Source organism: Terrapene carolina, unplaced genomic scaffold (genome assembly GCF_002925995.2).
Source record: "Terrapene carolina triunguis isolate 2854851 unplaced genomic scaffold, T_m_triunguis-2.0 Scaffold67, whole genome shotgun sequence".
NCBI lineage: Eukaryota > Metazoa > Chordata > Testudines > Emydidae > Terrapene > Terrapene triunguis.
The window spans coordinates 13,492,943-13,508,697 of record NW_020664418.1 but is presented as its reverse complement, the minus strand read 5'-3'; the positions used below and the strand labels follow the sequence as shown (position 1 = coordinate 13,508,697).

General features: G+C 46.9%; 1 protein-coding gene across 1 annotated transcript; it reads left to right on the top strand.

The window, feature by feature from the left end:
* Window positions 1–2,087: 2,087 nt before the first annotated feature.
* Window positions 2,088–12,318, top strand: FAM219B (family with sequence similarity 219 member B). Its single transcript, XM_024210324.3, has 6 exons — window positions 2,088–2,165; window positions 5,385–5,487; window positions 7,373–7,463; window positions 8,716–8,793; window positions 9,452–9,500; window positions 10,421–12,318. Exons 1-6 carry the CDS (start codon window positions 2,088–2,090, stop codon window positions 10,577–10,579), a joined length of 558 nt encoding a protein of 185 aa, XP_024066092.1. The 3' UTR covers window positions 10,580–12,318.
* The last annotated feature ends 3,437 nt before the right edge of the window (window positions 12,319–15,755 follow it).

The following is a 15,755-nucleotide window of genomic DNA, read 5'->3' as shown; positions in this document are numbered from 1 at the left end:
AAGAACCTCACTTCTTCAGATGCAAGAAGAAGTGAGGTTCTTACCCAAGAAAGCTTATGCTCCCAATACTTCTGTTAGTCTTAAAGGTGCCACAGGACCCTCTGTTGCTTTTTAATGGTTTGTATGTTGCTTCTATTGACTTCCCTTCAATTTAGCAACCCTCTTTCAAATCGCCTGATCCCCAGCCTTCCTCAAAGGATTAAGATTAAAATTGTCTGCACTGTGGATTGTCCATTTTGGTAGGTTAATTTAAAATGTATCATAGCTGGGACTGAGGTTATAGGAGCATGTAACTTCTGTTAGCATTCACTTTGGAAATTGCACCATGGGTAAATCTGCTTGCTGCTATGAAGCTTAACCATCCAAAGCCCCCTGGATAATCCGAACATTCAACACCACTTTTTGTGAAACAGAGCCATGGGCTAGTTAAATAAAGATCCACCCGTTTATCGGCCAGACACAAATGCATTTCAGTCTGTTTATGGCAGTTTTCATAGGAAAGAAAATATGAAAATGCTTATATTACCGTTTCCTTTCATTACTGCAGAAATCTAATGAACTACCAGCATGACATGAAGGATGAGGGGAGACCCCCTATGGTCAAAATCAGCATTGTCAGCTAACAACTTCTCACAATCCTGTTTAACCAGAAGGTTTCCTAGAGAAGACAAATGAGGTCACATGGTCCCTTGACATCTTTATCCAGCCTGTTTAGTCTATCATGTCTCTTTCTTCAAATACAGATCAAACTTTTTATGATACATTCATCAGTGGAAGCATCTGTTGCTTCCTTAAGTAGCTGCACCTTAATTGCCTTCTGTGTAAATATTTATGTAATATTGCTATCCAACAACAATCCTTTTGGGCATGATGGTTTGTTTTCTATGCTACTCTGAGCTTTCAGTAGGCTTTCGGCAGCTCTGCTCTTCTCTAGTCAACCAACCATCCTCTCTCCTTCCCCCACCTTTCTGGAAATTTGGGCAGCCATCAGGAATCATAATATATTTCTATATTCCTTAAAGAAGCCCATTTCTGCAGGACAGCAGGCAACCTAGTTCAGCATTTGTACTATGCTAAGACCAGGGCAGAATGGATACAGTGCCTTCTACTCTATGTAAGTGTTGAGGGGTTCTGAGACAAGGCTAGAAGTGAGCAAAAAAAGGAGGATGAATTGTATCTGTTCCCAGGAGAGTGTGGTCCCAGTAGAGATGGATGGAGCAGTGTAATGGGGATCTGAAACCATAAAAGGACCCCTCCCCTCTTTTTTGGTGCTACGTTATCATGTATAGAGAAGAACCTTTTCTGCATGTTGTTTACATTAGAAATTCAAGTCCCAACCTGCCCTCACTGGCAGCTGGATAAGCAGTGAAGAGCAGCACAGGACAGGAAAAGATGAGAGGCGAGGAGCCTGGCAGTTCACCGTCTGCTGGTCCCTCTCTGCGGTGCCTACACCACTTGAACCCTGACGCCCTGTTAACCCCCCCTACACAGCAAGGGGTCAGGCAGCTCCTCGTGCAGAATGACCCCCCACACACACACACACAGGTCCCGCCCTCAACAGTCCCTGGCTGCGTTAGGTGCTCCCCACGCAGCAGCCCGGAACCAGCCTGTAGCGGCCCCGTGTGCGAACTGCCCCGCCCCTTCTCACCTCCCCCACGTGCAGCCCCGAGACAGGGGTGGGGAGGAGCCAGCCACAGGCAGGGCCTGCAGCGCCACCTGCTGCCTCGTAGGAGGAACGCACATGTCCCAGCCCGGGAAAGGCATGGGGGACACCCCAGAGACAGCAGCACCAGGAAGATAGTCTGGTAGTCTTTCCCCGCCCCCGGCTTTCCAGAAGGGGTGATGAGGACGTTGCCTCTCTATTTCCGGGTGAAAGACATTGGTCATCTGGGATTGGCTTGTTTGTCCCACAGCAGCCAATAGACATTGGTTTGAGGGGGCGGGGGCGGGACTCCGCCGTGCAAGCGAATGGGCCGCCTCGCTTTCGGTTCTGTGCGTCAAGGACGATCAGGTGAGACGGCGGCTGGTTAATTATTCATGACCCGCGAGTATGCAAATGAAGGGGTGGGGCTCCGCCAGCGACCACCATGGCGACGGGGGATGGCGGCGGCGGCGGTGGCGCGAGCCGGCCTCCCGCGACCCAGCCCGGATCCAGCGCCGGGACGGTGAGGAGCCGCGGCCCTGGTGGGGGCTCCGCTGCCACCGCCCTTACCGACCCCACGGGGCGGCCCCTCCCCGGTGGCCCCGCTTTCCTCCCCGCGCTGACCCGAGGCGCCGAGCAGAGCCGGGGCCGCGCACAGGCAGCCGCGCGGGTCACTCGTGGGCGTCACGGGTTCGCGTCTCCCCTTGGGAGCGGGGTCCGCCCGGCTCGGCCAGCGCGTCTCATCCCGCCGAGTCCCCGCGTGGGGGGTGTCTGCCCCCCGCTCCGGGGTATTCGGCTGCACCCGATCGAACGTGGCTGCTGCTTGGCTGGGGCGCTACTGGAGATACGGGCTCTTTGCAGGGCCTTATTTGTGCTACCACTAGTGCATTAGCTCAGCGGGGCTCTGTGTCTGCGTAGGCCTAGAGAGATTAGTCTTTTGTCGGTAAACTAGGGTGACCAGACAGCAAGTGTGAAAAATCGGTATAGGGGGTGGGGGGTAATAGGAGCCTATATAAGAAAAAGCCCCAAATATCGGGACTGTCCCTATAAAATCGGGACATCTGGTCACCCTACCGTAAACGTCAAATTCACTTACAAATACTTCAATCAATAATAACGAAACTTACCCATAGGCAAAGTAGAGAAAACACTGCTGGAGAACAAGAGCTTGGTTTAAGAATATTTGTGTTGTATGTTTTTTGTTATAAAGCTTTAATTTTTTTATCTCATTCTCTACCGTCATTAAATAATAATTGTGTGACCTCCCTCAATAATGTCCAACAATGGTGAAAATTTAAACAGATGGAAAATTGGGGGAGGGGGAATGCTTTAAAATAACTATCAATATTATCCATCAAAATTTATTTTAAAAAATCAGTTTCGCCCAAGCCTGTTCACATGCATAAAGATATTCACATGTGTGTTTGCAGAGCTAGCATAAAAAGCCACAGTTACATCAAGGATTAGTGTTATCTCCCTGCCAAAATTCATAGTTACTGTATGTATTTATTCATTAGTCCAGCGGTTCTCAACCTGGGAACTGTGAGCCCTTTCAAGGGGCTGTGGGGCCCCAGGCTGAAGCCCCGACTCCTGGCGCCCCCTGCAGGTCCGAACCTGGAAGGCGTGAGGCTGAAGCCCCGATTACCAGCATCCCCTGCAGGATGAAGCTGGGAGGCATAGAGCTAATGCCCCGATTCACGGCGCCCCCCGCAGGGCTGAAGCTGGGAGGTGCAGGGCTGAAGCCCCGATTCCTGGTGCCCCCTGAGGGGCTGAAGTTCTGATTTCTGGTGCCCCCCGCGGGGCTGAAGCTGGGAGCTGTAGGGCTGAAGCCCCGATTCCCAGCAGCCCCCGCGGGGCTGAAGCTGGGAGGTGCTCCCTGTGGGGCAAAAGCCCTGAGCCCATGGGCAGAGTTGGGGACATGGAGGGCATTTCCCCCCAAAAAAGAACTGCAGCGCAAGAGCATGGCAGTCCTGGAGGCAGCTCCCCACCATCTACTCTCCTTGCCCCCTGGTCAGGTCAGAGGTGGGAAGCCAAAGCCAGGCAGTGGGGGGCAGCTGCTGCTTTGGCTGATGCCATGGAGCAGGCAGTGGCAGCGTTCCCTCCTCTCCTGCTGGTGCCCTGCGTTGAAGCTGCTCCTCAGCTTCCAGCCCCCTTTGCTCCCACAGAGGCAACCAGTAAGAGTTCACTGGATGGGGAGACCTGACTCTGTGGCTGGCAGACCCTTCCGAGAACAGGGACTGCCAGGGAGTCCTCCCAGTATATAGCCCCTAATACCCCTCTCTGTACACCCTGACCTACACACTCCCTGCACCCTGAACTATCCCCTGCCTGCCCGCACGCAGCCCCGAGTACTCCTCTCCCTGCACCCTGAGTTACCCTTCTGCCTGCACATAGCCCCTAGCCACCCCCCTCCCTGCACCCTGAGCTACCCTTCTGCCTGCAAACAGCCCCAGCTACCCCCCTCTCTGTACCCTGAGCTACCCCCAATGCCCGCACACAGGCCCTAGTCACCCGCCTCCCTGCACCCACAGCCACCCTCTGTGTTCACATAGCCCCAGCTACCTCCTCCCTGCACCTTGAGCTACCCTTTGTCTGCACACAGCCCCTAGCTACTCCTCCCTGCACCCTAAGCTGTTTTCGAACTTTTTGAGCTAAGCCCCCCACTTTTGAGTTGTAATTTTAGGGTTGTGTGCTCCCTCCAACCCAGACAGGCTGGGTGTCCTGCTGAGGTGAGTCAGGGGGTGGAGGTGGTGCTGCCTCCCTGGACCCTGCCATGTGGAGGTGGCTTGAGCCCCGCTGGCCCCTGCTCACCCAAAATAGAAGATAAACTATGCCTATGCCCAAGGCCCCTGCCCCGAGGCCCCTCTGCCCGCACTGGGCCCTGGAGTTTTTATAGCATGTCGAGGGGAGTCTCAAAGAGAAAAAGGTTGAGAACCCCTGCATTAGTCAGTTCATAAGAACATAAGAATGGCCCTACTGGGTCCTTTAATATGCTAGGATATGTATCATCTGGATTGGCTGATTTATAAGTGTCACATTTTCCAAGTGTTTCTCTACTTGCTTTTTATTAAGTTATTTTTGCAAAGTTTTCTTTTTGTTGCGAACTCTTACGATTTTTGTCACAAATCTCACAATATTTGGCATTTTTCCTTAAGGCCCTGGTCTTGGAGTCGTATGATTACATGAGACTCTCACTTTTGCTTTTTAAATGATCTACAAGTTTAGCTTTCTTATCTGGGTGGGGATAAGCTTGAAAAGACTAAAAAACCCCAAACCCCAAATTGGCTTTAAAAATCATGAGATTTAAAAAATCTCATGATTTTTGAATGGTTGGGTTGGCTACAATGCAATTGTGAAATCCCTTTTTCCATATTTTTTGTTGAAGACAGATTTACAAGGAAGCTTATTATCACAGCCATATGAGTTGTCTTTATTTAACATCTCCAGTCCCCTCTCAAAAATCTCATTTATTGATGGACCATCTTTCTCTCTGTTCCCACACTTCTGCCATCTTTCCAGTTTCACAGCAGGCACAGGGCCTGGAAGAGAGTAAGGTTTCCTCCTTTCAGCTCTCTTGAATTGCTGTGGCGAGAGGTTGCTGTTGTCATAGAGTATGTTATTACAGTGATGGGTTCCCTAGAAATACTGAAAGTAACTGCAAACACCTTGAACAGCATCTGTCTGTCCTTGTATCTTAGTGATGCTGGCTGACCTGCTCTGCTCTTGCTTGTTTTCTCTCTAGCAGGCCCAGATGGAGAACAAGAGGACAAACAGGGAGAGTGATGCAGTGGAAAAAAGGGGCCCATACATCATGACCAAAGCTTCCTCCATTCATGCCAAACTGCGTAAGTAATGGCCTGGGCTGCCACAGAGTCCCCATCTCCCTAGCAAGTTCCCATCTGAGGGTCAGGGGAGGGTAATGGAACATTTCACCTCCAGGTTAATGGTTCAACTCAGCCCAGGTCAGTAGTAACTGTAAATTGTACCGTCTGTGTGAAATGAGTTGAATTGAAAATTAATCCAGGTTTAGTAAACATTTTGTGGTTTTCTATCACTGCAGTTGCTATGGTTATTGACAGTTTCAGCAGAGAGGCTAGGGACTGAATGGGTCATGGAGCCTGCCTCCCTTGGAGGTGGTTGTGCTAGGGACGGGTGACAGTCCATTGGTGGACTGCATGGCAGAAGCTAGCACTGCCTGTCCCATGCCTGTTTTGTGAATAAAGCCTTCTGTCTCCAGGCCTTTCAGTCTGGTTCTTTCCCAATCCCAATGCCAGCTCAAAATATTGCTTAAAAGAGAAGCACATGAGTAGCCCACTGCAGAGACTGATGGGTCCCTCGCATTGTAAACCTTGCACTGAGGGAGTCAAGTTATGCATTGCACTGCTTGGTAATAATTTTTTCCATCTAAGGAATGTTCTCCTTAAATCAGAAGTTAAAGCCTAGATCTTTCCCTTTAATTAGAATAACTGGTCAACTAGATCTGTTTAGTGCCAGAAGTTTTGGTCAAATTAAACCATTTGTACTAAAAAAACAAACAAACAAAAAAACTTCTATCTTTTATCATGATCAACTTGGATTGCTCTAGGCAAGTAGTATTGCATAATTCTGTCGTGACTGCCTATAGAATATTGCCATTGGATTACTAAGGAAGGGGTCATAATTTGAATGGACAGAATAGCTCAAGACTTCCACATAAACTAAAATCAAAGCTGACTGCCCTTAATATAGGGGAAGCATTTTGAAACTCTTATGGTGATTGCGTAGGCCCCATGACTGATAGTTTCATCCACCATTTGTCCTTAAGGCTTTCAAATCTGGGGGCTTTGGACCCAATTGCTATCTAAAAATTCAGAAACATCTGTGGCCAAAAGTGCCTTTCGTGTTCATCTGGCTAAGTGACTGCCACCATTTCTCTGATGTGGATCTTGCTACGGTTGTCCTTTGTATCTTCCAAGCTAGGTAACTGCCATGTGCACTGAGGAGTTATAGATGGTGGAGAATGTAAATGTCTGATTGCTCGGCAGCTTGAGTTGCAGGGAGCTCATTGCGCTAATTCTCCAGACTCTTCTCCTTGCTTGCTTTTTTGGCTGCAATTCAAGGTATTGTCTTTGATTGCCAAAACCTTACACAGGTTGGGTCCTGGCTAGCTGAGCCTGTCTACTGCCCGGTCAGCTGAGGTGCTTTTGCTGACATCCCTAGATTTGAACATGTGGGGACTGGAGATGGGGAATGCTTGGTGGAGGGCTCTTGACTCTGGAACTTGCTTCACCACCACTCACCCACCCCAGTCTGATGTTTTCTCAGGCTTTATATTAAGCCCTGAAGACAAATCTGTTTCCCCAGGCTTTTGTAGAGGTGGAGGGTATTTTTGAGGGCAACATGTAGATTAATGGCAGTTGATACGTCTAATGTTGGCATTAGTCAGCAAGTCATGTGTTTAATATTGTTCGGCACCAAAGCATATGTGACTGGCAGGGGAAAGGGGGCTTTTAAATTAAACAAATGGAAGACACCGCAGTGTGCGTCTGACCACATGGATAACAAAATCAACTGCCTCTTTCAATCAAAGTGATAAGAATTGACATGTTGGAATTGTTTCTGTACCATATACTGCATGTGAAAGGCATTGTAAAGCAGCTGCGCTCTTGTTAGCGATGGCTTATGACAACTTGCCCCAGGAGTACAGGTCAGTTGGGTTCAGGGTTGTAAGTAGCCTTGTTTGGGTTTCAGAGAAGCATCGAGAAATGGCGAAGGCGGTGCTGCGGAGGAAAGGTATCCTGGGGGCAACCGTTCAACAGCAACCAAAGCCAGCAGCAAAGAGGTTTGAGCCCATTTCTTTTCACTGTTGACAAGCTGTATTTTCAAATTCATATTTGAGAGACTGGATAGCTCAGAGGATTAGGAGCAGGATATGGGGCCTTTGACCTCTAGGTCACTCGTTCTAATTCAGCTCAGGTGTGTAATGACTGATAGGTCAGCATTATATGTGAAATGAGTTTAGTGTCTCCGGTCAGTTCCCAGTGTGTGTTCACATCACAAACCAGTGATCACCATTCACATTAATTGTGTGCTGCCCCATCCCTTCCTCTCCCCACCCCCTTGTTGACAGCCTCAGCTAAGAGGCAAATGACTGCCTGAACTGCCTTAATGTTCCTAGAGGTGGTCCCTCCTGGTCAGGCATGAGGCTCATTGGCAAGGGGCAGCATAAGGAAGCTTGTGATGCTGCTGCCTATGGTGTAACTGTTCTGTGGCTAAACAGAGGACTCTCTAGAACAACTCAACTGGTGGCTTGCAACCCCCATAGGATCACAACAATCAATCAGAGGGGTCACAAAGTATTGAAAACTTGATTACAATCTTAAGCAAAGAAAATGTCACTTCCCCCACTCCCTGCACACCCTTATCCTTCCTGTTAGCCTCTTAAAACACAACACACAAATTATATAGGCTTATAATTGTTAGCATTGACACATGTATTGTAAAAGGAAGAGTAAAAAAGCAGGCCATGAAAATTGTTGACTTTGAATGAGCAGTTGCCAACAGTTGGGAAATGCTGCCCTAGAGCTGTCAATCCAGCACATTCACAAACATTAAATCCTTTCAACAAGATACGTATTTCTCCTCTCAGTCCGGGGGATAAACTGGCTTTGAGGAATTAAGCAGCTAAATTTATTGCAGCACCTGGAGTTGGAGGTGGAGTTAATTTCCAGCTGCTATGGCCCATAGTGGCTGAGAGAGTCGAGATTAGCAATACTTAGGCCAGGGTTAGTCAATTACTTTTTGTCAAGGTCCAAATTTCTTGGTCAAGGTCCAGACTCCAGAGAAAATAATAATAATGATAATAAGTAAATAAAAAGATTTCGGGGTCTGTTCAAAAGCATTGGGTGGTCCAGATTTGGCCCATGATCCACCTATTGACTACCCCTGACCTAGGCAGTAAAGTGAGAGGACATCTCTAGTGTCCACTGCCGTACCTCCTATCCTGTGTTCTTAGCCTGGCAGACGGTCAGATCTGTGATCACACTTCCCCATCTAGATGTCTGTTGCAGGCTCATTTGTGCACCTCTCTCCAGGTCAGTGAAGTTTAACAAGGGCTATGCTGCTCTCAGCCAGACAGCGGATGAGAACCTGGTGTCCCTTGATTCAGACAGGTGAGAGCTTTGTGTGTGTCAGTGGCTTGGTGCTTTGAGGTAGGTGTACTCGGGTACTGAGTGATGCCTGCTTGGTGGATCTGAGCCCCTGCATAGCAACACTTTGTTCAAGACACAAGTTACTAACTGACTAAGCTATGCCAGCCTCTATTTATATGGAGATTCCTTTTTGAAGGGAGAGAAGTCCACTTACATTAAGGGAGCTGACCTGGGGCTGTAAAGTAAAGGGAAGTGGCTGACTTGCCACCTTTGTGACCAATCTGCTTGCCTCCAGCAGTACAACCCTGAGGGAGTTGGACATGTTAACAACCCGAGTTGCAAATTCTATTCCCATCTTTGTGAGACTGATGCATTGCTGACCTGTAATCTAGGCTCATGTGGGCACCTGTTGGAGAGGGTGATGCAGGACCCTCTTTACATTTGCACTGCTAATGAGTGTTTCAGCAGGACTGTGCTGATACTGAGGTCCCTGCTGAAACACTCATTAGCAGTGCAAATGTAAAGAGCCATTCTCCACTCCTTCACTTCAAAGATCCCCTTATCTGCTTGCTGGGAGGGGGAGGAGGTCGTATACACCCCACTGACTGAGAGCTGATGCAGCAGTTGATTGCGCTTCACACATTCTCTTGCTTACCTGACTGTTGCATTCTTCTCTTAGTGATGGGGAGCTGGAATCAAGATGTTCCTCCGGTTACTCCTCTGCAGAGGCAAGTCCAGAGTGTTTTGTTTTATTATTTCTCACACCCCCGTATGATTCACATGGATCCATTCTCATTCTGCCCCACCCCTAACGAGCCCCTTTGTCCAGTTGCCATGTACTTGATGGCAAAGAGTTCAGTATGTGGAACGTAATTTACTTTACTCCTCTAAAGCTGTTTGTGGACTTTGCTGAGCTTGGACAGTTAACTAGACTGGTCAGTTTCAAATTTCCGATTCTCCTGCCATAGCATAATGCTGTTCTGGTGCCAAAAACTGCAAGGGGATGCTTAATTCTCCTCCCCCAACCCCAAAACAAATCAACCACAGTTTTATTTGATACTGCTAAAAATTCCTATCCATTTCCTATTCAGGTATGTAAACCCTGTCTCTTTCCAGACCCTGAAGCAGTTTGTCCCAAGCTTAGCTTTGTAAAGGACTTTGAGCAGCAACCCTAACACTGATCTGTGTAGTGTTCATCAGTGTCTACAGTCCAAGAGTTAAAGCTCTTTCCTCCATTGTGCACTTTCTCTGCTCAGCTGGTGTTGCTTCCTCTGTGAGAAGCTGCTGGCTGGGAGCTGGGAATCAGGAGCAATGCAGGAAACTTGGGACTCTTTGAGTTTAAATCAGTATTTTTTTGCTAAGACTTGATCTTAGTTTTAAAAGTTCCTTTCAGTTTAAATCAACCCTCTCCTCCTCTCACCCCTCTAACCAGCCCACCTTGATTGCTTGGCTCCTGAGGGGGTGTGCGTGTAATAAGAATGCAAGTGAAATTAACTTGCAAACTACAACCCCAACCACGAGAGGGTATGATAGACATCAGATAGTACAGGGAACATCTTTTCGTTGGAGCTGGAGCAGTGGAGGGCTTCAGTGTTCCCAACTGACTGACATGCTTCAGGAGTTCTTATCTCTTCTGTCGCCCACGCAGCAGGTGAACCAGGATCTGAGCCGTCAGCTTCTGCAGGACGGGTACCACCTAGATGAGATCCCGGACGATGAGGACCTAGATCTCATTCCCCCAAAACCTGTTGCCTCGTCACCTTGTACCTGTTGCTTCAGGGAGTCTCTCTCCTGCACAATCCAGTAGGCACTGCTCAACCGGGGCTGCACACTACAAGTCAAGGGCCAGCACTTTCTACCTTGTTTCTTAGGACATTAGCATGCCTGATAAAGCAACTACATTCAGCACTGAACATTGGCAGAAACTGAAATGGGCTCAGTGACTGAAGAACTGGATGCTGCCACTGCTGCAATTATTGGCACCTGCTCAAGTTGAGCAGCAACAGTTGATTATCCCAAAGCTACTTTTTGTTACATACAGTGATATAATATATAGATATTATGTGTACCTATTCAGGTTGCCTGGATGCAACTGGTCACCTCATGCAGTGTTGGAGTGTGGAAAGATGCTTTATGCTGGCTGGGGGAAGAGGGAGAAGAGAGAACATGTGGGTACTCTCACTCTTAAAGGAGAACTCCAAAGCTGTTTGTAAAGGGGAACAGCAAAGGTCTCAAGTCAGTAACCTAACAAGCTGGAGAAATGCAAATGAAGGCACTTGAGTGTCTGCAAACAGTCATTCCTTTTCCTCATCTGCCAGGGCTGGGGTTCGGGATCTGGTGCTGCCTTGGGTGGTTGCCATGTCCTTATAGACTCTGAACTCAGGATCTAGCAGGTAAGCGGAGAAGGAAGGAACTTTTATTTCCCCCATGTTGAAACAAGCTACTTGAAAGGCTCTTGAATACTCTGATCCAGTTTGCTCACACGTTTTGTTAATCCGGTGGGATTTCAAATTATTTGCTTTCATTCTTTGGGGTTCATCTCATTAACTGGTTGTTTTTATTATATAACTAAAGCATTGACTGTCCTTTATTTAAAAAAAAAAAGAAACCACCACAACAACAAAAAACCTTTGTCCAGGGGCTTTCAAGGTGATTAGAACTGCTGTGAGATCCTGGATGGTAACATTACTGCCACAGCACTACAGTTTCTGAGTGTATCTCGTAAGCAACTTCAGGCCCTAGCCTTTAATCCCCACTTCTGTAGAGGTGACCTAACAAACTGTCTGCATTTATTTATTTATTTTCTTTGGTGTATTCACTAGTCCTGGCTTGAAGTCGGCGGGGCCCCCTCTGGGACAGAGAGGTTGAGGTAGGCCAGCTGAGATGGAATTCCTCTGGGAAACAGCAGAGGTTAGTGGAGGAGGAGGGCTGCCTAATAAGTGTCTAGTTAGATTAATGGATGTAATGGCATCTATAATTGCTCTGGGTTTGCTTTGAACTAAATCTATACATAGTGATCAAAACCAAAGCTTGCTGCTCCTTTTGAGTACCAAGGCAGGCACCGTGAAGTGACTGGGTGTGGTGGAGATGAGGGTCATGGCAGGTGTGGGCAGGATCTTGAGCTGCTTTATTTGAGAGGCTGTCTGCTAAAGATTGCCATGTTGCCTACTGAGAGCACTCTACATTCCTTGCATCTGATGTGATTAATCAGGTGACTGGTTTCTAGTTGTCTGACTGGACCAGTGGCACACCGTATTATATAGAAACACCGCTAACATCTCTTGTAGGATGTGTCAATTTCTGTTTATTAGTGAGTTTTAGGGGCTTCTGACTAGGTCATAGTAGTTTTACTCTGGGTTTACTCTGCCATGGAAGGTCTGAATTTAGGAGTGAGAAGTTTTAGTGTGAATTTGGCTGATAACCTTTTAGTTACAAAAATACAAAATCAGGACAGTCTTGTGCTGTTCTTACTCATCCTGTCAATTATGAATCTCCGCATCGCGGCATACAGTCAGGATTGCTTCCCTTCATGCTTTTTTTTTTTTTTTTTTTTTTTTTATTCCTAATTTTTTTTTTTTTTTTAAAAATCTTTTAATTTTTTGTTTTTTTTTTTTTTTTTTTTTTTTTTTTTTTTTGGTGAGCCAATCCCAAATATGGTGTGCTGTTGAAACAGTCCTGAAATATATCCATTGTGCTGATGTGATCTCCTAGAGCATTATGATACAATGAACTGACTTCCTCTAAAAGGACAAAATTCATAAAGATGGATTTGGTCTTTATCCTAAAAATTAAAGAAATTTAATTCTTTTAAAAAACCAACCTGCATCAAAGTAGCTTGAGGATTCTGAGCCTCCTCCCACGATGCTCAGCATTAGTTAGTTTCAATTCCATTACTAATTCTTTGCCCTCCAGAACAGGAATAGCAACCAAAACTGTGATTTCCCTGCCATTGGCTTACTGTGCACACGAACAGTAATTCTTTGTAGTGGATTGTTTTATGTAGAGATTATGATGCTATGGAAGCACTTGAAGGGCTGTTTGGTTTATATTTAAATGTTATTTATTTTTTTCTGCTAGTCAGATGTTCATTGATTGGCAGTGAGGCTTTGAGCTCTGCAGTGTAGTCTCTGTACCACCGCTGTCCTAGCCCTGTCCTTTATACTGTGTCTTCATTAGTATTCAGCTGTGTGCAGTGATTGAGCAGTCATGGCCAGAGGAGGGAGCAATTTCCACGTTACTGTTGCCTTTTGGTCATTATGTAGATCTTTGGGACTGAGCATAGTCTGACACTAATGCTGCAGCCTAGAGGGGATGCTGGCTTGGGTGCCAGAATGACTCCTGGATGTAATAGAGGCCTCAAGGACAGGATGTCTTGATGCTAAAATCTTGGATGGCATATGTCACCAACTGTTGTTGAGGCTCCTGTCTCTGCTGGCTGAAGCTGATTAAATTTATATATGAAGTGTCTTGAGTTCCCTCCCCTTGTGACCTTTTCTCAGCTGGATGGTCCCAGACCACTGCACTTGAGCCCATTCTGTTTACATCTTCTCCTTGAGGAGAGGGTTGTTCTGTAAGTACCTGTATGGGCTGGGCCTAGAAGTTGGCTGACTCTGGCTGCTTTCAGTGGCACTTTCCTGATCCCAGCAGTTGAATAAATGAGCTTGGATTTCATGGCACCTCTAAAGCTGTGGGCCACACCAAGTGTGCTGCCTTACTTAGGGCTATATGTTGCAACTAAGTCCATGTTTGATTGACAGCAGTGAAGAGGTTATGGAGGGTTTACTTCCCCATCAGCACAGGTGCACTCACATTAGTAGTGGCCTGAAAGGTTTGTCTGCTTGGTTCTGTGCTTAACTTCCTACTTGCCTTTCACTTGTTAAAACAGGGAGTTGGAATATGATGCTGTGCCCTTTCCTGCTAAATCTCAGGGCCTGAATTACAGATCCTTTTGATGTGGAAAATACTCTCCCAGTCAATTCCAGGGAGCTGTTTTAGCTCAAAGTTAATCTCTGTTCTAGTCTAACGTTCTTTAATGGTGCTTGTTCAACTACCAAGACAATACAAGAGAGTTGTGGCTATGAAGTAGTCTTTAGTCCAGAACCTCTAGGTTAAGTAGTGAGCAGATCATTATGTTTGGGGCAAGGACAGAAGACAAGGGGGGCTCTATCTGACATGAAGTTAAAAAGCTGCCTTAAATCAGTCTCGCTGTGATATGCAGAGGACAACCAGCTTCTAAAGAAATCTAACGTTTTAAGTATTGCTACAGAGAACTATGACAAAGTTTTATATATTCCTGGTCAAGGGAAGTGTTTGTTTATAATAAACTTGATCTTGTGTTACACAAGCAGTGTGTTTTACTGTAAGTGGGAACAATCGCATGCAGTTCTTGGTGCAACTGAAAGAGTTCCTGATTGACTTTTAATAGATAACTCGGCAGAATTCAGCCAGGCTTAGGTCTCTTGGAAGCTATTTATGACTGGCATGAAGTACTACAAGCAAGGAGTGGGTGGGAGACTGCTCAGAGCTCTGATCCTGGGTGAGAGAATACCCTCCTCCTCCCAGGGGTGACAGGCCCATTCTGGTTATCTTCTTAATACCCATTTTGAAATAAAGTGCAGACAGTGCCCAGGGCTTGTCTTCTGCAGTGACTCTTTATTTATTCCTCTTTGTTACAACATTCCAGTCCATGAATATACCCTAGCTGATGACATATCATGCTGCGAGGTTCTCTGTCACTGCTGCCCCACCCATGCCATCCTGCTAAATGGATTTATAGCTCTTGGTAGAGCGGCACATGGTGCACAAGTCAAACCAGCACAGCCAGGTGTGTTGGAAGAAAAGTCTCACTCATCACTAGTTCATAAATACAGGTTATATGCCTAAGGCTAGCTACTCCTTGGGTTCAGTTCTTGCTGCAGCTTTCCTTCCCCACCGCTGCAGAGCCTATTGAACCCTTGGGGCTCCAGAATGAATCCAGTTAATTAAGAGCTCAGCTTCATTGTACAACAAACACTGTGTTCCCCTCTCAACAGAGGAATTGCCTAAAATATTACATCAAAATAGAAGTTTTTCTTTAAAGCCAAACAAAGGGGGGGATTATTCCACTGGAGCAGAGTTTGATGCTGTGTAATTCTGACTGGGTCCTGAGGAAGTACTTATCAGATTAATCTAGGTTCAGTGATAGATCCCCGCGCCCGCCTCTCCCCCCCCCCCCCCGAACAAGAAACTGAAGAGGGACAGAGCCCCGGCTGAGTCTCCATGGTTAAGATTGAAATGAGCAACAGGCAGGTGAAAGAACAAGGATTAACTCCACCAGTGCAAGTTTATCACCCCACGAGCCTGGCTGCTGCAGCCTGTGTGTTCCCAGCAGATCATTCTGGGGTTGGAAAACTAAAGTGAATTCTTTAATACTGATGTCACTGTGCCGCTGCCTGACCTAGTCACCACCCTGGGGGCAAAGACAGTTCAAGGGCTACACATTAGGACTGCCATTAAGATGTGAACAAATCAAGCCAAAGCTACCCTTAGCATTAGCACCAAGAGTGGGTGCACATCTCTTCTCTTGTGGAATGATGCAACCAGGTTGCTTCCCACCAAAAATGCCAGCAACTGCCACCTGCAAGCTTAAGCTAGCCACGCCATAGTAAACAACTGCCCCTGTAGGGATGACCTCTTCTGTTAGACTATGAGACACAGTCAATATCTATAGCTGTAGGCACACTGAAATAACACCAGGCTTAGGTAGTGTCAGTCTTGCTAGGACAGAGTAAGGGGCTGTAGAAAGCCTGGCCCTGTATAATGGATAGCACTAACCTGTGAACATGGGAGTCATGGCTAACCAACAGAATGAAATCTAACAAGAGCAACCTGTTGGGTCCAGCAAATTGAACTAACCACCCTTCTAGCTTCCCCCTTCAGCAATCTAAATACCATTCCAGTGCAGTGGAGCTAGGGGGGATTAGTCTGGCTGAGAAGAGGGGGAC

What these genes read in the sequence shown, in the direction of transcription:
- FAM219B (XM_024210324.3), top strand. Translation starts at nt 2,088, where the DNA reads ATGGCGACGGGGGATGGCGGCGGCGGCGGTGGCGCGAGCCGGCCTCCC. An exon ending in CCGGATCCAGCGCCGGGACG is followed by an intron (nt 2,166 to 5,384) that starts GTGAGGAGCCGC and finishes TTTTCTCTCTAG; the next exon opens with CAGGCCCAGATGGAGAACAA. An exon ending in GTGTCCCTTGATTCAGACAG is followed by an intron (nt 8,794 to 9,451) that starts GTGAGAGCTTTG and finishes TTCTTCTCTTAG; the next exon opens with TGATGGGGAGCTGGAATCAA.